The following is a 19,932-nucleotide window of genomic DNA, read 5'->3' on the forward strand; positions in this document are numbered from 1 at the left end:
GGGCTATTGTATTATTATTAATAGTTGTGTTACAGTTAGATGTTTGATACTTCGTCTTGATGTTTTTTTACAGAAAAGATGCAGATTTGGTTGATTTGTATTGAGATTTTGGCTTTATTGTTTGGAGGCTTGGAACAGAACAAAACTTAAAGAAGACACCTGCTCTATTTTTTGTGATCTTAAAGAAGTTTTGTGACTAAGTTAAAGTCCATAGAATGTTAGTTAATATATGTTTATAGTGTTGTAGCGTAGGTCAAGGATAATGTTCTAAAGGCAGGTGTTTGGACTAAATAATCAAAGAAAGTCATGTCATCCAAGTAGGGTTATTATGAAGTTAGGTTAATATGATGTCGCTTACTTTTAAAGTCAAAAGTTATGATCATAAAATGAATTCTTACATCATGGAAAGAGTTACTGTCAGCAGTTTGTTTTGAATTCTAAGATAAGAGGTGAAAAACAACAGTTGTCCAATAGACATCTTCACTGTAGACTGTATTTCCTTGGGTTATTATTGCAATAAACTGTTGAAAAAGGTGACAGTAATTTATGTAGCTATTCTTTTAGAAAAAAGTTTAAGGCACTTTACAGTAATTCTGTAATTACTGTAATTCACTTGGTCTTCATGGTTGTAAAATTTTACTGTCTGAGGAAAATTGGCATGTTCACCATACTTAATCTTTATGGTGGCGGCGGCAATGGGGAGGTGGGAGAAATACAATTTGTTCAATATTCATATTCATAATATTCCATATATCATGCATGGAAACTATAAACATAAAAGTAGAGTGGAAAAATCAGGAATTACAGTATATGCCATCATAAACAACAATATAAGTTTTAATGATTTCAAAATTTCATGAAGTTCATCATGATAACATTATAAGCCAGCAAAAAAGGTCAAAACAGTACAGTTCCATTTAGTAAACGAAACACTATAAACTTAAAGTTTGTTGTGCTTGTGTTAACTTTTTTGTAGAGTAAGTCAGTGCAGCAACAATGAAGAAGCGCCGTTATGCAAATCATGCCTAGAGGCATTTAGAAAAATGTCCCAGGTTTTTAGTGCAAAACAGATTCTATGACTCATTGTCACACTTCTGTGCATTTTGAGTCCCTTCCACAAGTCTATAGACAATATATAAAGGACACCATTTTCTTGTGTTTGTGTGTTGATTCTTTTTAAACAAAAAATATGTAATTACCCTTTGTGTTGCAAGAAAGGTTAATCATCTGACCTGATTCAATCAGGTAATTTTGTAACTTTGTTGTTGAGGAGATCAGAAGAAAATGGTAAGTTTTAACACAGGTCACGTGTCATCAACATTTCACTCAAAACACTTTTTCATGAATATTGGTACAGTGTTCCTAATATTCGTCACTCACACTCACAAGGACAAATAAAGCTTCATGAAAGAAAGGTGTTAAAAATAGCTTATAAATCCTTCTGCATGTGGGTCAGAACCTGGTCTGCATAACAATTATCTTGTCAGAAACAAACACACAAAACCTGCCTAACAAGTTTAGACAATGAAAACATCCCATTAGTCAGGGCACACAGAACGCCTTCACATTCTCAGAAGGAGGTTAGTTTTGGAGATTGGCACCTGCTCGCATCATGGATGCCAGTACCACCTACATCGACACCAGAATCGCCACCGACTTCAACCCCAACATCCTCCCACCGGGAGGATGGCACACCGCCGAGGTGTGTGGGGAGAAACATACCGACAGGCAGCCCAGCCAGAGGATCTGGAACACCGTGCTTGTTACACAACCACCCGGATCCCAAGCCAGCCAACCCAAACAACAGCAACAGAAGCCAGCTGCGACTTTCTCCGAGCCTGCAGTCCGGGCGCCTCGCAACCCTAACGAGAAGTTCTCTTTTGACAAAGTCGAGAACTGGACAATCAGTCAGGTCGATGACTTATCGGAGTACAGCAGGCGGCGGTCATTCCCCCAGACGGCCATCAATGGGTCGTCATTTCCTCAAAAAGCCATCGTCGGGCCGTCAGCAGTACAAGCCGCCCCAAGTCCACCCAGCTCTGCGCCTTTCCCCCAGAATCCTGCTCATTTGCACGACAAGAAAGTACGCTTCTCGCTGACTGACGAGGTGTTGCAAGATTTGTCCGCCTCGTACGAAAACATCCCTTTCGATCCCGACGAGAAACGTCCCCCTGCCCTGGGTGGAATTCAGGCCGTGTCCTTCAACGCTGAGAAAATGCAAGGCTGGACCATTGTCAACTTTCAGCAGTTTCCGCTTCCGCCTGAAATGCTGAAGAAACAGCAGCAGGTTCCCGGAGAAATGTTCATCACATACGTCGAGGACGGAAAGCTCAAGATCATCTTCCTACAAAAGCCGACTGACGCTTTGCAGGAGGAATACGAGAATGACAAAGTCCGGTCGAAAGAACACAAAAAGCAAAACAGGGTCCATAACCATTATGACAGTGCAAACGGCAAGGGCCAGAAGACCGTCTCCGTGTCCAGTAAGTTCAGCCAAGAAACAAGGAGAGAGTCACAAACTGACAAAGTCAGCAGTGTTGGCTCCGCTAACGGCTTTTCATCGAACCACGGAGACTCGGGCAAGTTGGTCCAAACAATGGACAACAGGAGGGAGTCGGAGATTAGCAATGCGAGCAGCATTACATCTGCGACGGGTCTATTAAACAACAGGGACTCGATGATCCAACCAACCAATAACAGAAGAGAGTCGCAACCCAGTAACGGAAATATCTCTGTCAACATTGGTCCGGCGGTACAACCAAACGACAGCAGCAGGAGGTCACAACTCATCGGCACCAGCAATGGCTATTCAGACGGGGTCACGTACGAGAAAGAGCCAGTCGAGAAGCGGGAGTCGCACTTCAGCCTGGCGGGGAGTGTGAAAGACTGGAGCTGGCAGCCAGCGGGTGGAGATCAGACGACAGGGGTGCAGAGCTCCATGACTACTGGGGCAGAACAGCAGGTGAGTCACACAAATGTCAGTTAACGTTACATCCATGTACTAACACACCAAATGTCCCCAAAACCTAATGTCTATTTGCCCATTAGAATTGTTACTTCTAATTGCCGACGACCGAATATCGGAATGTAGGGGTAACATGTTCGACTCAGTCTAATACCGTTGTAAGTTCGGGACTCATTGGTCAGGTTGATGGTTGAAGATTTTGAAAATGTCTAACCTCAAAACACCCTGACTCAACAGGATACTTAGAAATTGATTCTTTAAACCCTCAGGCAGTTTTGCCAGTTCAAAACATTTTTCGGAAAGGAATGAGGAAAGCTTGTAATGACTTCAGAGTTGATGTCGATTGAACAAAAAAAAAAGAATTTTGTTTTGAGCTTCATCTTTGAATTTTCGAAGGACCAACCCTGTTTATGCCTTGGGACACATCAAAATAAGGTGCAATTATCACGACATCCAATTATTTTAATTACCAGGGCCTTTTCAAAGCACGAAGACCTTAGGGTACATGCTGATTTGTCATCATTGTAAGCAACTGCGTGACTCATGTGTTTGGAGGCTTACCTGTATCTTTGTTTAAAGATGTATTGTAGACTGGAACTTGCTGCAACCAAGTACAGTTGGGGCATCATCACTAGATGCATGTAGCTTCATACAACACCCGGAATTGGATGAGCAAAAGTTAGGCGCAACAGGTTGTTCAGTGTAATATACATGTTGTGTAGCTAGCTGCTGCCATGCCATGTGCTGGTGTATTACATGTATGCTGAATGACGGTTATATAGGCTATACAGCTACAGATTGTCAGTACATAGTACAAACCTCAACATAATATGCCCACTTAATCGTTTATCATCCTTATTATGTAGTACTACATGTAGTCTAAGTGAGTAAAGGCAATGTCAAGCAAGACCCTCTTCATTCAATTTTCTTTTTTTTTCAACAGGAGGAAAACACGCCTGCACCTACTCAAGTCCTGGTGAATGACCAGCATTACTACGTCACAAAGGAGGACAATGCCCCTGTCCCACAATCCACTTTACGGAAGATTGATTCCGGTCCGGAACAGCCGTCTGGTCCACCCGACCGCCCCCCTCCCTCCTATGATGTGCTGGACACGGTGCCCAAACTCCCCCTTGACATCGTGGGAGACGATAACGCATCTGTCTCCAGCGTTAGGTCGACCAGTACGACAGCGTCTGTCCGAGCTGCCATCAGCGCCACGGAAGACGTGTTGGTAAACGTGACAAAAGGAGAGGGGAAGTCCCTCCACGTGAACGTGCGACCGCCCGAGGGGATGTCCCCAGGCGACATTGAGGTCAACCTCGACCTGGCCGTCCTCGACGAAAACGAATTGAGCCAGGAACCAATCATGCAGGCCCCTGCTGTAGAAGAACCAATAGCAGACGAGCTTAGAAGAGAGCCACCACTGGTGGAGTACAGGAAAGAAGAACCAATGATAGAGGAGCTTAGAGAGGAACAGCCAAGGGTGTCAGAATGGCGGGAAGAAGAGCACATCGAGGTTCAGGTAAAGGAGAGGTCGAAGGCGGATGACGTGGCAAGTGTTGGGAGCCGCACTAGCAGAGAGAGCCGCAAAAAGAAGAAGACAAGAGGATCGAGCAGGCGGGATGATGCGGAAAGTGTGGCGAGCCACAGCAACAGTGAGTACCACAGGAACACGGAGAAGAAGAAGATGCTATGGAGCAACATGTCGCTGCCACGGAAAACTCGTTCTCTGTCCAGAGAACCTGTTCCGGGGGAGAGCATGTTTGATGCATCGCTCTCATCAGGGAACAGGAGTTACAGGAAGCCAAACAAGCAGAGTGGGCAAGGAGGACTAGCCAGGTTAACTAGCAAGTTTAAAAAGTCACAGAAGGGCCAGTAATAGGAATGCAGATGGCACAGGCTCTACCTGTAAGGGCTTTCGTCACGTACGTTGTGTGATCGTCAAGTGATCACAAACTGAGGGCAATCTTGGGACAGCCCTGCAAAATTCAGCTGTCTTCTGTTTTGTTACATGAAAAGCTGTCTTGGATCCTTTTCAGCTGTTGAAAATACAGGTATCAAAATCTTACGATAACCTACAATGAATGTGATTGTATTATAACCAATATTTGTTAGTGACAGTGAATTTGATGCTAGTATCTGTCTAGAAATTGTCTTATATTTAATGTTCTACTACCCTCAGCTTAACAACAGTTGAAAGTAATAAATAACCCTGAGTATGTATTAACTATTTTGGATATCTTGTATTTTGTAAAATGCAGAATCTGATCTGCTTGGAAGGAAATTCATTCCATGTAATTTGTATTTCTTTATCATAGCCGATGCAAAATGCTGTGTTTAGAATTTCATTAAGCATTTTTATTTCATTCAGAATTTTTTTTAAGTGGTAGACTGCAGTTCTTTTTTAACCAGAGATGAGGACTGATCTATCCTGGAATTGAAAGTAAGTTAAGAATTGAAGAAATAAATTGAATGTTCTTTTTACAATTTGTAAGTTAGACCTGAAATTTCACTCAAGCGAAGTATGAGAATTTTTAATATCATAATTATCTATAGGACATGTAAGAAACCTCTGGCTGGTGTTATGGACATATTGATTTGATATGTATTTTACCATGTTATCTCAATTATGAGCACATTATTGTTGTTTTGCCAAATGTCTTTTACGTCTTCCTTTTTATCAGATCGTATTATACGTATTATTTACTAATGTCTCAGGAATTGTGGGGATGAATAAATTCTTTAACATCAAGTGCCTTTTTCATTTACAAGTAAGTTATTGGTAGGCCTACGTTGCAGAATTAAGATAAGATCTCAAATATGGTCTTCTATCTATAGAAAACCAGCAGTTTAATGTTCCTTAACCACGATATTAACCATATGATGGGCCCTTTTTCCTCATCATGTAGCTGCATTGTATCCATGTCTTGAAACGCCTCAGTCCACATCAACAATGAAGTCGTCTTGCACTTCCTGCCATCACTGCTAGAGGGCGTTTGTATCTGTGTGCCTCAACCTGCATAGTACATGTAAGTTCTAACTGACAGACACTGTCAGGGAGATTTGCCCAAAGGGATTCTACCTGGACCTGACAAGCTTAATAACTCAGTGATACTGTAACTAAAAAAACAATACCTGGTGAAACAAGTATTACACATTTTACATTTGAGTGGGTCTGCATGGGGGGATCCTGCCAATACTTGACAGTAAATTTAGGAGGGCCAGCAACGCTTTATCATATATAATGGTAAATTCAGGAGTGCATGCAACATTGGATTGTTCCATTGTTACATTGTGGTGTATGTAAAAACTAGCAAGGCTGCAAACACTAACACAACCAAATGCTCCGTTGTGACTTGGGCAATGTGCTGTCCAGATAATTTGTCAATAATAAAGTTCTGCTTAATGCTGAAGTCTGGATAACGAATTACGTCTTACGTAGAGTAAAATTGCGACCAGTTACTATGCCTTGCAAATAAGTTACCAAAAACTCTATGCTTCACAGAAAAGAAAATGCAAACTCTAGATGTACCTGGTCCAACTGAAACACATTCTACATTTGAGTTTAATGTGTATTCCCATAGGAAAGCCGGCTCTATTGTGTTGTAAATCATGTGATTGTTCTCATCTGAAAGTGGGGAAAACTGACCTTGATATACCAGTTAATGGAGTAGTGCAGACAACCACAGGTCATAGACAATATTCAGAGTATCAGATGCATGTGTAATGTCAATTGCTCAGTCGCTGCAATGAAAGAGGGCCTGCATGCCCTTTTTTGTTAACCGTTATGGGTTATTTTAATTCACCATTAATCGTTGCCGGCCTGCTCTAATTCAACATTAAGCATTAACGGTATATTCCTCAATGAAGCGTTTTTGGCCCTTTTAATTCTATGTAGCGCATTATTTGTCATCCTACATGTAAATTCATCTGAATTTGCCATTAAGTGTTTTTGGGCCTGCTGAATTTACCGTTGACTGTTGCCAGGACCCCCCATGCAGTCCCTCATGAAATCACTGTAAATCACTTTAAGTTTATACATATTTGCAGTAGCAAAATTTTGCAGTCTGACTCTGAGAAAAGTGGACATGTTCGCAGTGGCAGCAGGTGCAGAAGAAAGAAAGTCAGTAAATTATTTGGTCGTGGTAATGATAAGTTTGCGGTAAAGTGACTGTGAAAACCACGAATCATGATTTACAGTCACTGTGATATAGCAGATGCTACAGTGTATCCGTAATGTGAGATTGACTTGTCAGAGCAAGGACGTTCAACACATCCTTGGTCAGAGAATTCATCCAGTTGCATGTCAATAATTCATTTTGTATTACGTAATGTTTGTTCTAGCTACATGTAGATCATCTTCAATGTATATGTCATTGATTCTCTAGGAAAGGATTATTGTATCATGGAGGTAGAAAAACAATCATGTTGTATCAAAGTTGGTGGTATCTTATTTTTGGAGGGGGGGGGGTAATTTAGTTTTGTTTCAAGGCTTATGTGTATCATGGAAAACTGACACAAAATTTAATGTAGTTTATATTAAGTAGTTTTATCATAGTTTTAGAAATGCACTTTTTTTGGATACCTGTACAATATTGGAGTCAGAGTTCAAGAATCTCACTCTGAACATTAAAGATTATAAAACAAATGTCAACTGAAATCTGAAACCTGTTTACAATCATTATAATAAAGAAAGTTTTATTGCAAATTCATGCCCGAAGGCTAATTGCATGAACAGAAGAAACATTTGTATAAAAACAAGTAATACGTACACATAGAACTACTGATAACTATTACTTTAAGAGACTACTAGTAGAAAAACTACTGGGTTTGACTTCTTTTTTGAAGACAGAGGAAGACAAATGATCCCACTTTTTCTATAATTTGTGGGTTTTCGGATGTTAGGAGGAGAGTAGTTTTATTTTCATTTGTATATGCGTGAAAGTTTGGGTAGGATTTGGAGACTAAGTCAAAGAGTTCATTTCGTTCATTGCTATAGAGGGTATATAATAATAAGATAATCAATTGAATTACTTAGAATTTCATTTTACTTTGTGTCAAAAGATTTTAATACTAGTAGTAAATTTTCATAGAAATGCATTTTTGTTTGTTGCTTTTGCATGTAAAAAAATTTTGCTGACAAAAAATAGTTCCTCTTCTGACTCATCTTGTTGAAAGGGGCACTTTGTTGTCATAAATCACTAATAAGGGATCACCTACACCTGAGTCATCCAACAAGGCACACCTGTCTGGTGCATTGTCTAAATAAATCCCTTGGGGAACAATAGGTGAATCACCATGACAAAATAAATCTCACCTTTGCCATCTTGACTGTGCAAGCCATGACCCCCTAGGCCACACAGAAATGTTGCCTGACCAGATTTTGTTGCAAACCCTTTGTTCTCAGACAAGCTGTGTTTATGGGGAAAAGTTAACTGTGGCAAAACTATGGCAGGAGTTCTAAAACAGTCCTCCAAAAATACAAACAGATGGCTTGAAAGTCTGTTTGGTTTGCAGGAAAGAAAAAAGAAGAAGTCAGTCAGAAAGGTAAGAGTAACTAGCCCAGCAGTTGCCCCAAATGTTTTTACTAAATTTAGATGTTCTAACTTTCAGTTTTATGGATAGATCTAAGGGTTCAGACTGAAGGATGTAACAATTAATTTGTAATTGAAAAGAATTTAACTTGTTTGTTGAGATTTTGACTGATGTAAAATATTAAAAGTAACAAAGTTAACCATTGATAACAAAGGATTCCTTAGCCTGATTTTACCCATGCCAGTTGAGTGAACTTGTGTAGACAAGTCATTTTTTTTAAATTAAAAACTGCCTTTTTATGAGTTAGGATCTTGTCCTAGAATCTGTTCATTTTCTTTCATGTCATGAACCATTTAAAGGTACATGTACAATGTACATGTACATGTAGCAAAGAAAATCTAATCTAACTTATAAGCTATAATCTAATACACATTCAATACATGTAAGTCTGACATGCCTTGCATGTTCAGTCTTATAAAGATTTTCATAAGTAGTCATCAATAACATTATGTAATAGTATTTTAACATGATAAGTAAGATATCGGTTAATCTCAAGATTTTTTTTACCTTGGGGAAGTAGACATCCTTCCACAGGAAGTTATTGTCTTGGTGGATTTTGTGTGTTTGATGATAATTTTCACAGATTTCTTTGATTTTCATGATTATTGGAGTCCAATTTGTTGTTTTTTCTTTGTGTCTGCATGGATTGTATAGCCTTCATAGAGATTTAAAATCTCTGATTTCTTCCTAGTTTAAGAAATTGAATGAAAACTCTAAAAGTTCTCTCAAAGGTGCTTAAAAACTCAGTTTTAAAGGTAAGAATTTAAGCCACAGACCTCGTAAGATGAGATGCTAGCATAGAGGCATGCATAGAATGCCCAGCCTGTGTTGATACTGTTACTCTCTATGCAAGAAGTGTGCAGTGAATGGAAACAGTGCACAAGATTCTCCTTGCTTCATGCATGTCCGCTTGGCGCTGAAAAGGCTTGGGGAGGGAAAGGTCACTTGCCATGAATGACACAACCCTACTCCCTCCACACACTGTAGGTACGCATATTACTGGAGCAGAGCAGTTTCCGGGGCTCAAACAATGGATATCTCTGTTTTTGTATTTTTGTATCAATCTGCTTATTATTATAAGTAGTATTAGTTTACTTTCTCTGTGTAAAAAAAACTTATCAGTAAATTTATCAGTATTGTTTTAATGAATGAATGAAGACTTTATTGTACACAATATACCCACTGGGTTAAGTACAGGTCATGAGAAAAAAAATAGTTTGCAGATACAAGAATTACTTTATATTGTCTTCTTTTTTACTGAATATACACGTACATGTAGCACTGTATGAAAAACCACGTTTCCAAGAGTTTCCAGTCCCGCACACACCCGTGAAACTCGCCGTGTCCTGGTCGCGTCCATGGATTTCCGGGCTCCGCGTGTACGGCCCCGGATATTTCCTTACACTCCCGGATTCGTGCTCGCCGTGCACGTGCAAGGAAATTTACGCCCCGCACACTTGGCGTGTGTTGGGGAGCGGCTAACAATAAGGGGTAATTAGGTACTGCGTGTATTCATGTTTCAGGTGATAATTACTTGAACCAAAGTTGCCAGCACTTTAATCTAAGCAAATTAGATATAGAATGATCAAGGATTGTTAATACAACATTTGAACCTATGCGTCCTTGGCTTGATTTGTCGTGATGTCGTCCATACGACAAAGCACATTTGAGCGTAGGGCGCCCCGACGCTGGGGTTATATAACCTACTCGGTCAAATGACCTAAATCTACACTCCGGTCTAAATCTGAATTTTTTTATTTTGGAAATAATAGTTTATCCGTGAGGTTCATTACCATGATGTAATCAAACGCTTGACTAAAGGGGTTTGAACTAACATGACCTGATCAGTTTGCTATGATTTTTAGGTACATGTATGGGTAATAATATGCAAGCTTTACATTGTAGTTCGGTCGATGTGTATTGCGATGTGTCTGACATGGCGTCCGTTTATGTGAATAGCCTTTGTGTAAACAAAGGGAGAACTCACAGCGTCCCCCATGCCTGGTAAAATACTGAAATCCAGCAAAACAAGTCAACCCTCATGACATTAATTGTGGATTTTGGATACATTTACAAAGAGTAAGGTTATGTTGGAGTTGAAGTGCGGTTTTATTTCACTTAGTGAGCGACAAGTTGTGTAATTCTAGAACGAATAAAGCCATGTAATCATGACGAATTAGAATTATGAAGATCATTTGTCTGCCTTGAAATAAATACATTCACACAATCAGAAACATCCTATCATCCAAGTGTTCAGACTGCACAGGCGATTTAACTTAAAACCTATAATATAAAAACAAGATGGTTGTAGTATTGAACGCGATCACGTGATTATATGACTGACGACCAATCCTACCTCGCTCTCGCCGGGACCAGCCAATAAGAGACGCGATGCTTTGTTTTGGTGGGTCGTTTGAATCTTGCTTTGTCACAACGACGGTTTGCTTTTTCAAAACACGTTTGTCTCGGCTTGCAAAGATTACTAGTATGTTCCTGAACTAAAATGGCGTCAAACATTCCGTTCTGTTACTTCGTTTTCGCAACGGAAGAAATGACTCTACTACATTGAAAGGACAACACCGCAACGAACCAGCAAACCGACAGGAGGAAGGGTAAGCTAAAACAAGGATACTATTATATATACGGCACTATCGTTACATATATCTTAAACATGTTGTTTAAAAACCTTGGCTAAGTTGTGCCTACGGCAGAAATATTTATTTTGGCAAGAAGTGTACACTATTTTTTACTGATTAATAACATAGTTTATTATTTCTACTTAGAAGTACATCGATATAGTTTGTATGTTGCTCAGAACATATGTACTTTTTTCAGGCGCGGATTTGGGATACTTTGAGACGATTTGAAGAAACTTTATCGCCAGGCTGTCGGAGAGCTCAGAAAAGAAAGAAAGAAAAGCGACTGCAGTCACACAGAAGAGGGTGAGTCTATGCAAATGTATATCTTTGCATACGAAGGCCGACAAGGCTCTTGACAATTTGAATTGTTTTCATTACCGAGGGAAATGTTGTGTTTGTATTGTTCCCATGATTACAATGAAAAGAAAAGTAGACGTTGATGCTTGGTGAATGGAGCCTTTTCATCTGGACAAAATTGTTGCTGTCTGACGTTAAAAACATTCGTTAAAAATGATAAATGACTTCTCCTCGAAATGTGTCCATACAGACGTCCGCATCTTTGCCAGGCTTGTTTATAAAACGTCTAGTACATGTACACGTAACTTCAAATGAAATTCAAAAATGCCTTCGACTTTTGACTTAGATTTTCGTTTTTCCATGTCCTGCAGGCCAGGCTGGAGGCAAACAGGCAGACTGCACACCCAGGCTCAGATCTAAAGGCGAGGGTGCTGTGTTAAAGCGCCCGGCAGGCTCCGACGACCCAGGCCGGCCCCGCTGCACTCCCGCCCGGGGTGCACCCCGCGCCCAGCACGCCGCTCCGGCCTGACTGCGATCACAACCGACACCAACACCACGCCATCCCGCAGACAGACAGGGGGCAGTTTGTCCTTCCAGGATGAAAACGTTTTCGCTATGTAGAGGCGACAAAGCAAACTTTACGAAACCGACAGCTTGTCTTTTAACGACATTGTAAATTGAATACGTGTTCATGTAATTAATTTCTGAGCAAATGATCTTTTTTTGTAATGACGTGATATTGTTTTCTGCCAAGCCTCATTTAACTTCATGTTAGGTCTGCCATTATGTTTTTGCTACACGTACATGTATTTGTATTTTGAAGAACTTTGTTTGAGGCCTTCTTTGTTTATTGAAAATTTAGTCTTTTGACTGTTTGTGTATGACGTAAGCGCCATTCACTTTCATGATCTGAGGGCTATTTTCCTCTTTTAACCTGATGATATGTCAGTATTAGTTACTTTTTGACATTTTTTGCTAAAATGGACTTCTATTTGGAGGTGACTGTGATGAGATGTGATGTTAGTTTACTTTTTAAAGAAATCTGTTAATTACTAGTAATTTCTGAGTTTACACCGGGTCCAACGATTTTAAAAGTCTAGTCCCTGGAAGGCTAGTTCGGGAAAAAGTCTATTGTTTCTATGTTTCGGCTACACATTTTTTGACAAAGTACCAGGTTACATTATTGTATAGTGTTAGCATAGTGCATAACGTGTATACACTATACATAGAGCGTTATTTTTGTCAGTCTGTAAATGGCGATCCTGTTTATACCAATAAAACGATGAATGAAGTATAAACATGTATTACCTTTTTTATGAATGAAATGTGTTCCTAAAACATCGAAATGTGTCCCGGGAGCGGGGGAAGCGATTTCTCGGGAGCCGGGCAGCGAAGCCCCGGGAGCAGGAAGGGGGGTCCCCGTAGTGGGTGCAGTGGGGTCCCGAGAACGGGAACAGCAGGGCCCCGGGAATGGGACCAACGGGTCCCGGGAACGGGAGCAACCGATCCCGAGAGCGGGGCGGGTTTTGGCCGGGGGGTGGGGGGTGTAGTACCGGCATGTCCGACCCGTACACGGCGAATTTCCGCTGCCGTGTGGAGAATAATTAGGTGATAATTGCCGCTAAATTATGCATATTCCAGCAACGCACGGAGCGGTGCACGGCCATTTCCTGCCGTGTACGGGGATGTACAGGGATCGTGTCCGGGCATATAACGTCCAGTACACGACCTGCACACAAAAAGTGGTTCATTTCCGGGAGTGTACAGGACATGTACGGGACTGGACACGTTTCGTGTGCAGGTCGGAAACCCCCGGGTTCTACCGGAAACCTAAAATATCCGGGAAAGTGTGCGGCAATTTCTCACACGGAAACTAGGGATTTTGTGCCGTGTAGGTGTTTATTTTTTTAGGATAATACCACCAGTCCTGCATATTTGAAATACTTTTACTTGAATTTTTTTATTGCCATGTTATTTAATGCTTGATTCTGATACTAGTAATTTGTTTGGATGGTAAACTGATAATATTGCAAGAAAAAATGTACCAAATGGCTGACTGTCCCCCCCAAAAAAACAAAAAACTGAGCAACATGATCGAGCTGCTCTTGCATACTATGTTTGGTTTGTATGTATACGTAGAAATATTTGTTGATCATAAAAACATGTTTCTAATACTCAGACAAACTCCTTTCCCAGCAAATGAAAGCTTAGAACTCCAAATGACGGCGACATTTAGATAACGATGTATGAAAGTAAATTACCGATCAGGTTGACTAGGTGATAAATAATTCATCGCGGGTGATGCAAAATTGATACATGGGATCACTGGAACCACAGACTTGCGTAGCTCGCGCTGGATAACAATGAAGGCAGGCGGGGTATTTGGAGGTCGTCCGTGGTTGACTGAGCGTGAGAGTGCGCTGACGGAGGTGGATGAGGCAGGGGTAATTATGGGTGGTGTCTCGCCGTGGTAGAAACACTACTGACCTGTCCAACCACTCTCCGCTCTTACCTCATCAAAATGGCCGACCGCCTAGCACCGGTACGTAAATATACAACCGTCTCTCTTCTTCGTAGGTAGATATTTGATTTACCCGCAACCTCTTCTTGTAATTCGTTCTTGGTAAGGCAAGCTTCTTGCTGTGTCAGCATGATAAAATGCCCAGGCTTAGGCCAGGCTTGTTTCGCACAACAGGGGTAGCTTTCGAATATGAATAACAGAAGACACATACTAGTATACAGGACCAGGTATGTTTTTTTAACTGGAGGTCTGAATCATATGTTTAATAGTAGGATGAGTCTTTGAAGCAATGTATGCAGGGTCTTATAGTTTGATATACGATCTTTCTCCTCTTATGAAATTCTGTCATCACTGTGATGTTTTAAAACATGACTGAACCTATAGTTTTGATCTCTGTCAGTACGTATATGTGGAAAATAACTGGTAAACACTATATTTTAATTTTTAAACTGATCTCAGGTCAACAGTATGTGAAGTACATTCAGGACAAGAACTAGGGATGACTGCATGAAGCAATGTATGATTGTCTTATAGTTTAATTTCTATTCTTCTCTGATATAATTTTATCATGTCGTAGAGATGTTTTGAATCGTGATGGAACTGCCCCTTTGTTTGCCCATTTCACGCCTATAGAAAGCCAGTCTGGGTTCACTATATGATGTAGGTTTTGTACTATGCAGACTAACAGACTGTCTCATTGTAACCAAACTGAGTTGGCGCCAATGTCTTCTTTGTAATTGGTCTACGTGACTTTTGGCAGTATACCGGCAAGCATTATTAGGTTGTCATATGACTTAAGTCTGTCAATATATAGTAGAGGGGATTCATTCCTCAAGCTAACCAACATCTCACACACGCAGTCGTCCCTCAGTAAGACATCTGGAGCCGCATAGTTCCCATTTAGAACCTTTATTCAGCCTGTCACACGACCGGTTTTGTCTGTGTGGCTTCTTCAAGTGTACAGTGTCAGTATTTCATTGTCTTTCATGTTCTAGTAGAATTCTTTAGTTTAAATCTATAATATACACATGTACATGTAGTAGTACGGAGTGGACATCATCTGTGGTTGCATGATTTAGATTGGTTCCTCAATTCGTGTATATGCCTTACCGTTTGTAATTAAGAATTGCTTTTCATTTTTGGCTTAATTAAAATGCAAATCTTCGCTGACAGATCCATCAAAACGTGATGAATTTTCAATCATTCATTCTACATTAAAATTAACAATCGATCACGCTCATCATATTATTGGCAGTTTTTTTGCTGAAGTCATAATTCTGGAAGAAAATGCAAAAATATAGGTAACTCAGCCATTTACAGAGTATTCTCAAACATAATGTCATAAGTCTACACTAATGTAATTTCTTGGTTAACAGATTTTTCTAGAAAAATAATGGAGCGGGCGGGCAAACAAAATAAAAATAAAAACAGGCCTAGGCATCCTATTATGGCCCAAAATGGTACGATAGGAGCCATGAAGTCACCACACCAGGCTGGTTCAATGAATTTTGAATTTTTAATGATACCAAGTTGCATTGAAAGATGAAATAACTGTAACAACTAGGAAGAAAAGGACTGTTTTCAACTATTCAGCGCAAAATATGAGCATTTTGCAGTTGATTCTGAATTTTTTTTGCAAATCAGAAAAAAATGAATTGGGCGAAACCAAGAAATTAAATTGGTGTGGCCTAACCAATATGTATTTGTAAGAGTTTTAATTTGTCTTCCTCTTCCTGGTCCTACTGTAAAATTTGCTTCTGTCTATAGTGACCTGGTTAATTCTGACCTCATCATGCTATACAATGGCGGGCGCCAGAGGCAACTTTTGCTGTTGACATTGTTGCAGCAGTACAATATGTTCATTCAGTACTTTGTGTCCAACTTTTTTGATAATAATTATACACGGTTATTATTGTCATTGGGGTGACTTTTATTTCTGATAATCATTGTGAAGCTGTAGAGCTTTTTTTAGATTATTATTTGAGTATTTGTAGCATCATTTTGCACTTGAATAACCACCTGTTAATCTGTGGTTGCCATAATGGTTACAGTGTTGCTATTGGTTAATACCAGCCTATCAAGCTTCAGGGTATACAGGGTGGGACTAAATCACTTCTTGTTGGTGTTCTTTGTTTTGATACATACTAAGTGATGGTGCAGTCGCATAGATCAGTATACGATTGTGCTGCAGTATTTTCAAGCAGTCTGTGACAGAACTAACAGCCAACAAGGATCAAATACGACATTTTTCGTATCAAGATAGCTGAATTTTGCAGGACACCTGCACAACTATCCCTATGCATTCAGTTTTGAGATCGTATAACTTATGTGACATACTACCTCTGCTAGAAAGTTTACTTTGGTTTCTAAACTGGATGACTAATATTTATTTATTTATTTATTATTTTTTTCTGGATACGAAAGTATAATAATTGTTTTGGATGGCTGAGTTGTGGGCTGTGTATCTATTTGCCCTGATAGCTTTGGCTGCATAGCTATGGTGGGTGGGAGATGATTTTGTAAGTTGATTGACAGGGTGTCACACCTGAATGCAACCCAACTTGTGCCAAGTGGCAGTCAGTGGCTGGAGAAATTCAGTAATACCTGAGAAAATTATATCATACAATCCTGTCCACAGTCCAATTATACGTTGACACAATCTCAAAACATTTTCCAGAAGTTTGAAATTTCTGATTTCTTGTTAGTAAGGGAAAGATCAGCCACCTAGCTGTTTCCTTTCAAACTGCAGGATGCTCTGAATTGTACATTTTGTCTAGATTAGTGCTTTTAGTTATGGTAAACACAGATGATACTAAAATATATATGAATGGTTTATTTACAAATTACACATCGTACAAAACATACAGTAGCAGCCATTATCGGCTGAAATTATGTATGATTTACATTACATTCGTTAAAAAGCTCCACTCAGTGATACGTAGGTAACGTAGCATTAGGCAAACAAGGTAAGGGACAACTGTTAAAATCAGCGCAAGATAACAACATTAATTGTAACTCAACACTATACATCATATTCTCTAAGAAAAGTCACGCATAAACATTAAAATAAATATAAATATACATGTGTTACTCTAGGACTGTCTTGGTCTGTTCGGCGTTTAACAGGTCCACTAAGAACGGCAATGTGCTCTTTCTATATCGTTCCGTCCTACATTTAAACTGTGTTATCTGGTGTTTGGATCTGAGGTTTCTGCCATGAAGGCTCACACGTTTTGGGGGAAGCCAGTTAGAGAAGGTCGTTGAGTTTGATAAGGAAGTAGCAAACTTTGTACATAGTTCCTGGCGTCTGTTGTACAGAGATACAAGTGACAACTGGTTTAAAGCCATACTGTATATAAAGTTTGATCCTAGAATAATCCGACAAGCTCTTTTCTGTACATTCTCTATCGCACCGGATTGGGCTCTGGTGATACCAGGGTGCCATACATATACATGCAATAACTGTCTTAATACACAAACTCCAGAAGAAAATATGCTCATGTTACCTTTTGTAGTAATAGTATACCACTACATATGTTCTCTGTGTACTTAAGGCACATGTTCACACCATGACGTACAACACCTATGCATACAGCAGGCTACCAGCCCTGATTTTCCACACCTGGTTAAGCAATTGTCAGACGTGACAAGATCAGGAAAATCGGCCATGACGTTTTCCTCGTAATTGTGGGTGGATCTATTTGTGCACTGGGGCCTAGAAGGGGGCTGTTTACGATTGTCAGCATCGTAGTAATGCTGTCAAAATCTGTCATTAAATGTGAAGTCTTGTTACAATTATATTTTCCTAAAAGCCTATTGAGATCAATCTGATCAGTTGTTATTTTTCTTCTTATGTTAGGCTCTATGAAAAGCAAAATTAACTGAAATACTGTACCTTAAAGTTTATTGTACATTCATGCCACGACGGGCTTAACAGACACATTACAGATGTATGTAGAAAATTGGAGACAAAAGATACACTACTTGACTTACACATGCATACATAAGGAACATACAAGGGTACTGATACTGGGCTAATACAAAGTGTTCTAGTGAGCAGAGTGGTCAAGTTCAAGTCAAAATGTGGGAACAGATCATGTTTGTGATACAGGGTTTGTCTAGCTATAGGCGCATCAAAAATATAAATTTATCATTTGCGCATAGGTGTTCAAAGTATGGGAACTTCTCTTTGATATGATTAAAAAGGACAGATCTTTCATTAGAATATGAAGTACAGTCTAAAATAAAGTCTGTGTTGTTCATCTTCTATAATTCTATTCATGTTACAGTAATGACAGAGTCTATTCTGGAGAGGAATGCGGTTGTGCCTTCCCGTTTCAATTAGTAATTTGTGGCAACTTATTCAGAGTTTATAAACTATAGTTTCAGCTACCCTGTGTTTCAGCAAAGGACAGTCGAGTCTCAGTCAATTCCACCACTTAGATCACACCCAGCAACTTATAATACAGACCACTTGTTGGGCAGTCGTAAAATAAAGTTAATACTCTATGGATTTATCATGTTCTGAATCACTTCCTGATGATGTAAAAGGACTATTTTTACCTCTTTGATGCCAACAGTGAAATGATATCGCTGTACCTGGCTGTTAAGTACACTATTAAGCTTAAACTGTTTTCTTGAGGATAATATTATGGAAAAATAGACACGAATGTTGTGCCTATAATCTATTACATGCACTTCGAATACCACATGTTTGACCACAAATCCCCAGTGTAAGGTACCATTACTCTTGCGATAACTCTTATCAAGCGACTGGGCTGTTTTTACGACCATCAAGAATAGAGCTTTAGCCTGCAATTTACATGCAGGCATGGGTGTCAGGTCATGCTTAGGCCATGTTGATGTGATTATATGGATAACATCTGCGCGTGCATGAATATTTTTTTCCGTTTCCAAAAAAATATAAAAAATAATATGAAAAAATAATAATTTTGAACCATACTGTAAATTGTACAAAACAGTTCCAAAATGAGCAGATATGTACCGTAAGTTGCAAAAAAAATATTGGAAAATGATTACGATGTGCTAGAATGCCAAAATCAAACGAAAAAGAAGAAAACGTAAAGAAATGAATTTGAAGACTGGATAATTGGCCATACCATACTCTGTGTCATTTGGTCAACCATCATAACTAACAGTTACATAGATTTCATAATGAAACTAAAGCATCTTTTTTTGGGGGGCCAAACTTTTTTTTATTTGCACGCTCGCATCAGTTTTGGGGTTCCCAGAGGATGTCATCCATATAATAAAATCAACATGGCCTTATTGTTGTCTCCTCTAGTCTCTGTTGAACCATAGCAGGAAATAAAACATGTCTGTGTACATGTAAATGTGTCTGTGTACATGTATGTTGTCACACTAATGTCTTGGGTACAGAAGTACAGTAACTGTTTTGGGTGGCTGACCTGTGGGTTTTGTGTATCTGTTTTTCCCAAACAGAATAGGCTGACAGCAGGTGGGTGGGGGAAGATTGACAGGCAGAATGACAAAAATTATTTACATTGTAAACCGCTATTTCTGTTTTATTTAATAGCAGGATGCATCTTAGTGGTCTATGGCACCTCTTCATGGTGGAGTTCCAGTATACTGAATTATTATGATTAATATGGGCTTTAAAACTATTGCAAATACATTGTATGAATCTTCAAATTGCAGCTGATTGTACCCAATGGATTCATCCAATTTTTCCATTAAGAAATTCTGAAGGGGACTGTAATTATTATATTAGTCTATAAGATTAATATGCACTTCCGACTTTCCTCTATTCAGTTTGAATGATAATGAATGAATACCTTTATTGTACATTTTTGCCCCACTGGGCTAAGCACAGGTCACATTATACATTATATGAATCCATATTCATACAGATATAACTGTACATGTATATA

At 39.5% G+C, this 19,932-nt stretch overlaps 2 protein-coding genes across 3 annotated transcripts in view; both read left to right on the forward strand.

The window, feature by feature from the left end:
• Positions 1-1,464: 1,464 nt before the first annotated feature.
• Positions 1,465-5,698, forward strand: LOC109478763. The gene is made up of 2 exons (XM_019780564.1): positions 1,465-2,962; positions 3,909-5,698. Exons 1-2 carry the CDS (start codon positions 1,613-1,615, stop codon positions 4,845-4,847), a joined length of 2,289 nt encoding a protein of 762 aa, XP_019636123.1. The 5' UTR covers positions 1,465-1,612; the 3' UTR covers positions 4,848-5,698.
• Positions 5,699-8,324: 2,626 nt separating this feature from the next.
• LOC109477840 (serine/arginine repetitive matrix protein 1-like) overlaps positions 8,325-19,932 on the forward strand; it is a 60,804-nt gene continuing 49,196 nt past the window's right edge. The window contains exon 1 of one of the 2 annotated variants that reach the window (XM_019779301.1): positions 8,325-8,515. In XM_019779301.1, coding sequence (XP_019634860.1) covers positions 8,417-8,515 — 99 coding nt within the window. In that variant the 5' untranslated portion in view covers positions 8,325-8,416. Of the gene's footprint in view, positions 8,516-13,758; positions 14,042-19,932 lie in introns of those variants that run through there. The other variant, XM_019779440.1, reaches the window with a different exon arrangement.

The sequence above is a fragment of the Branchiostoma belcheri genome, unplaced genomic scaffold, assembly GCF_001625305.1.
Source record: "Branchiostoma belcheri isolate BF01 breed outbred unplaced genomic scaffold, Haploidv18h27 scaffold1, whole genome shotgun sequence".
Lineage (NCBI taxonomy): Eukaryota > Metazoa > Chordata > Leptocardii > Amphioxiformes > Branchiostomatidae > Branchiostoma > Branchiostoma belcheri.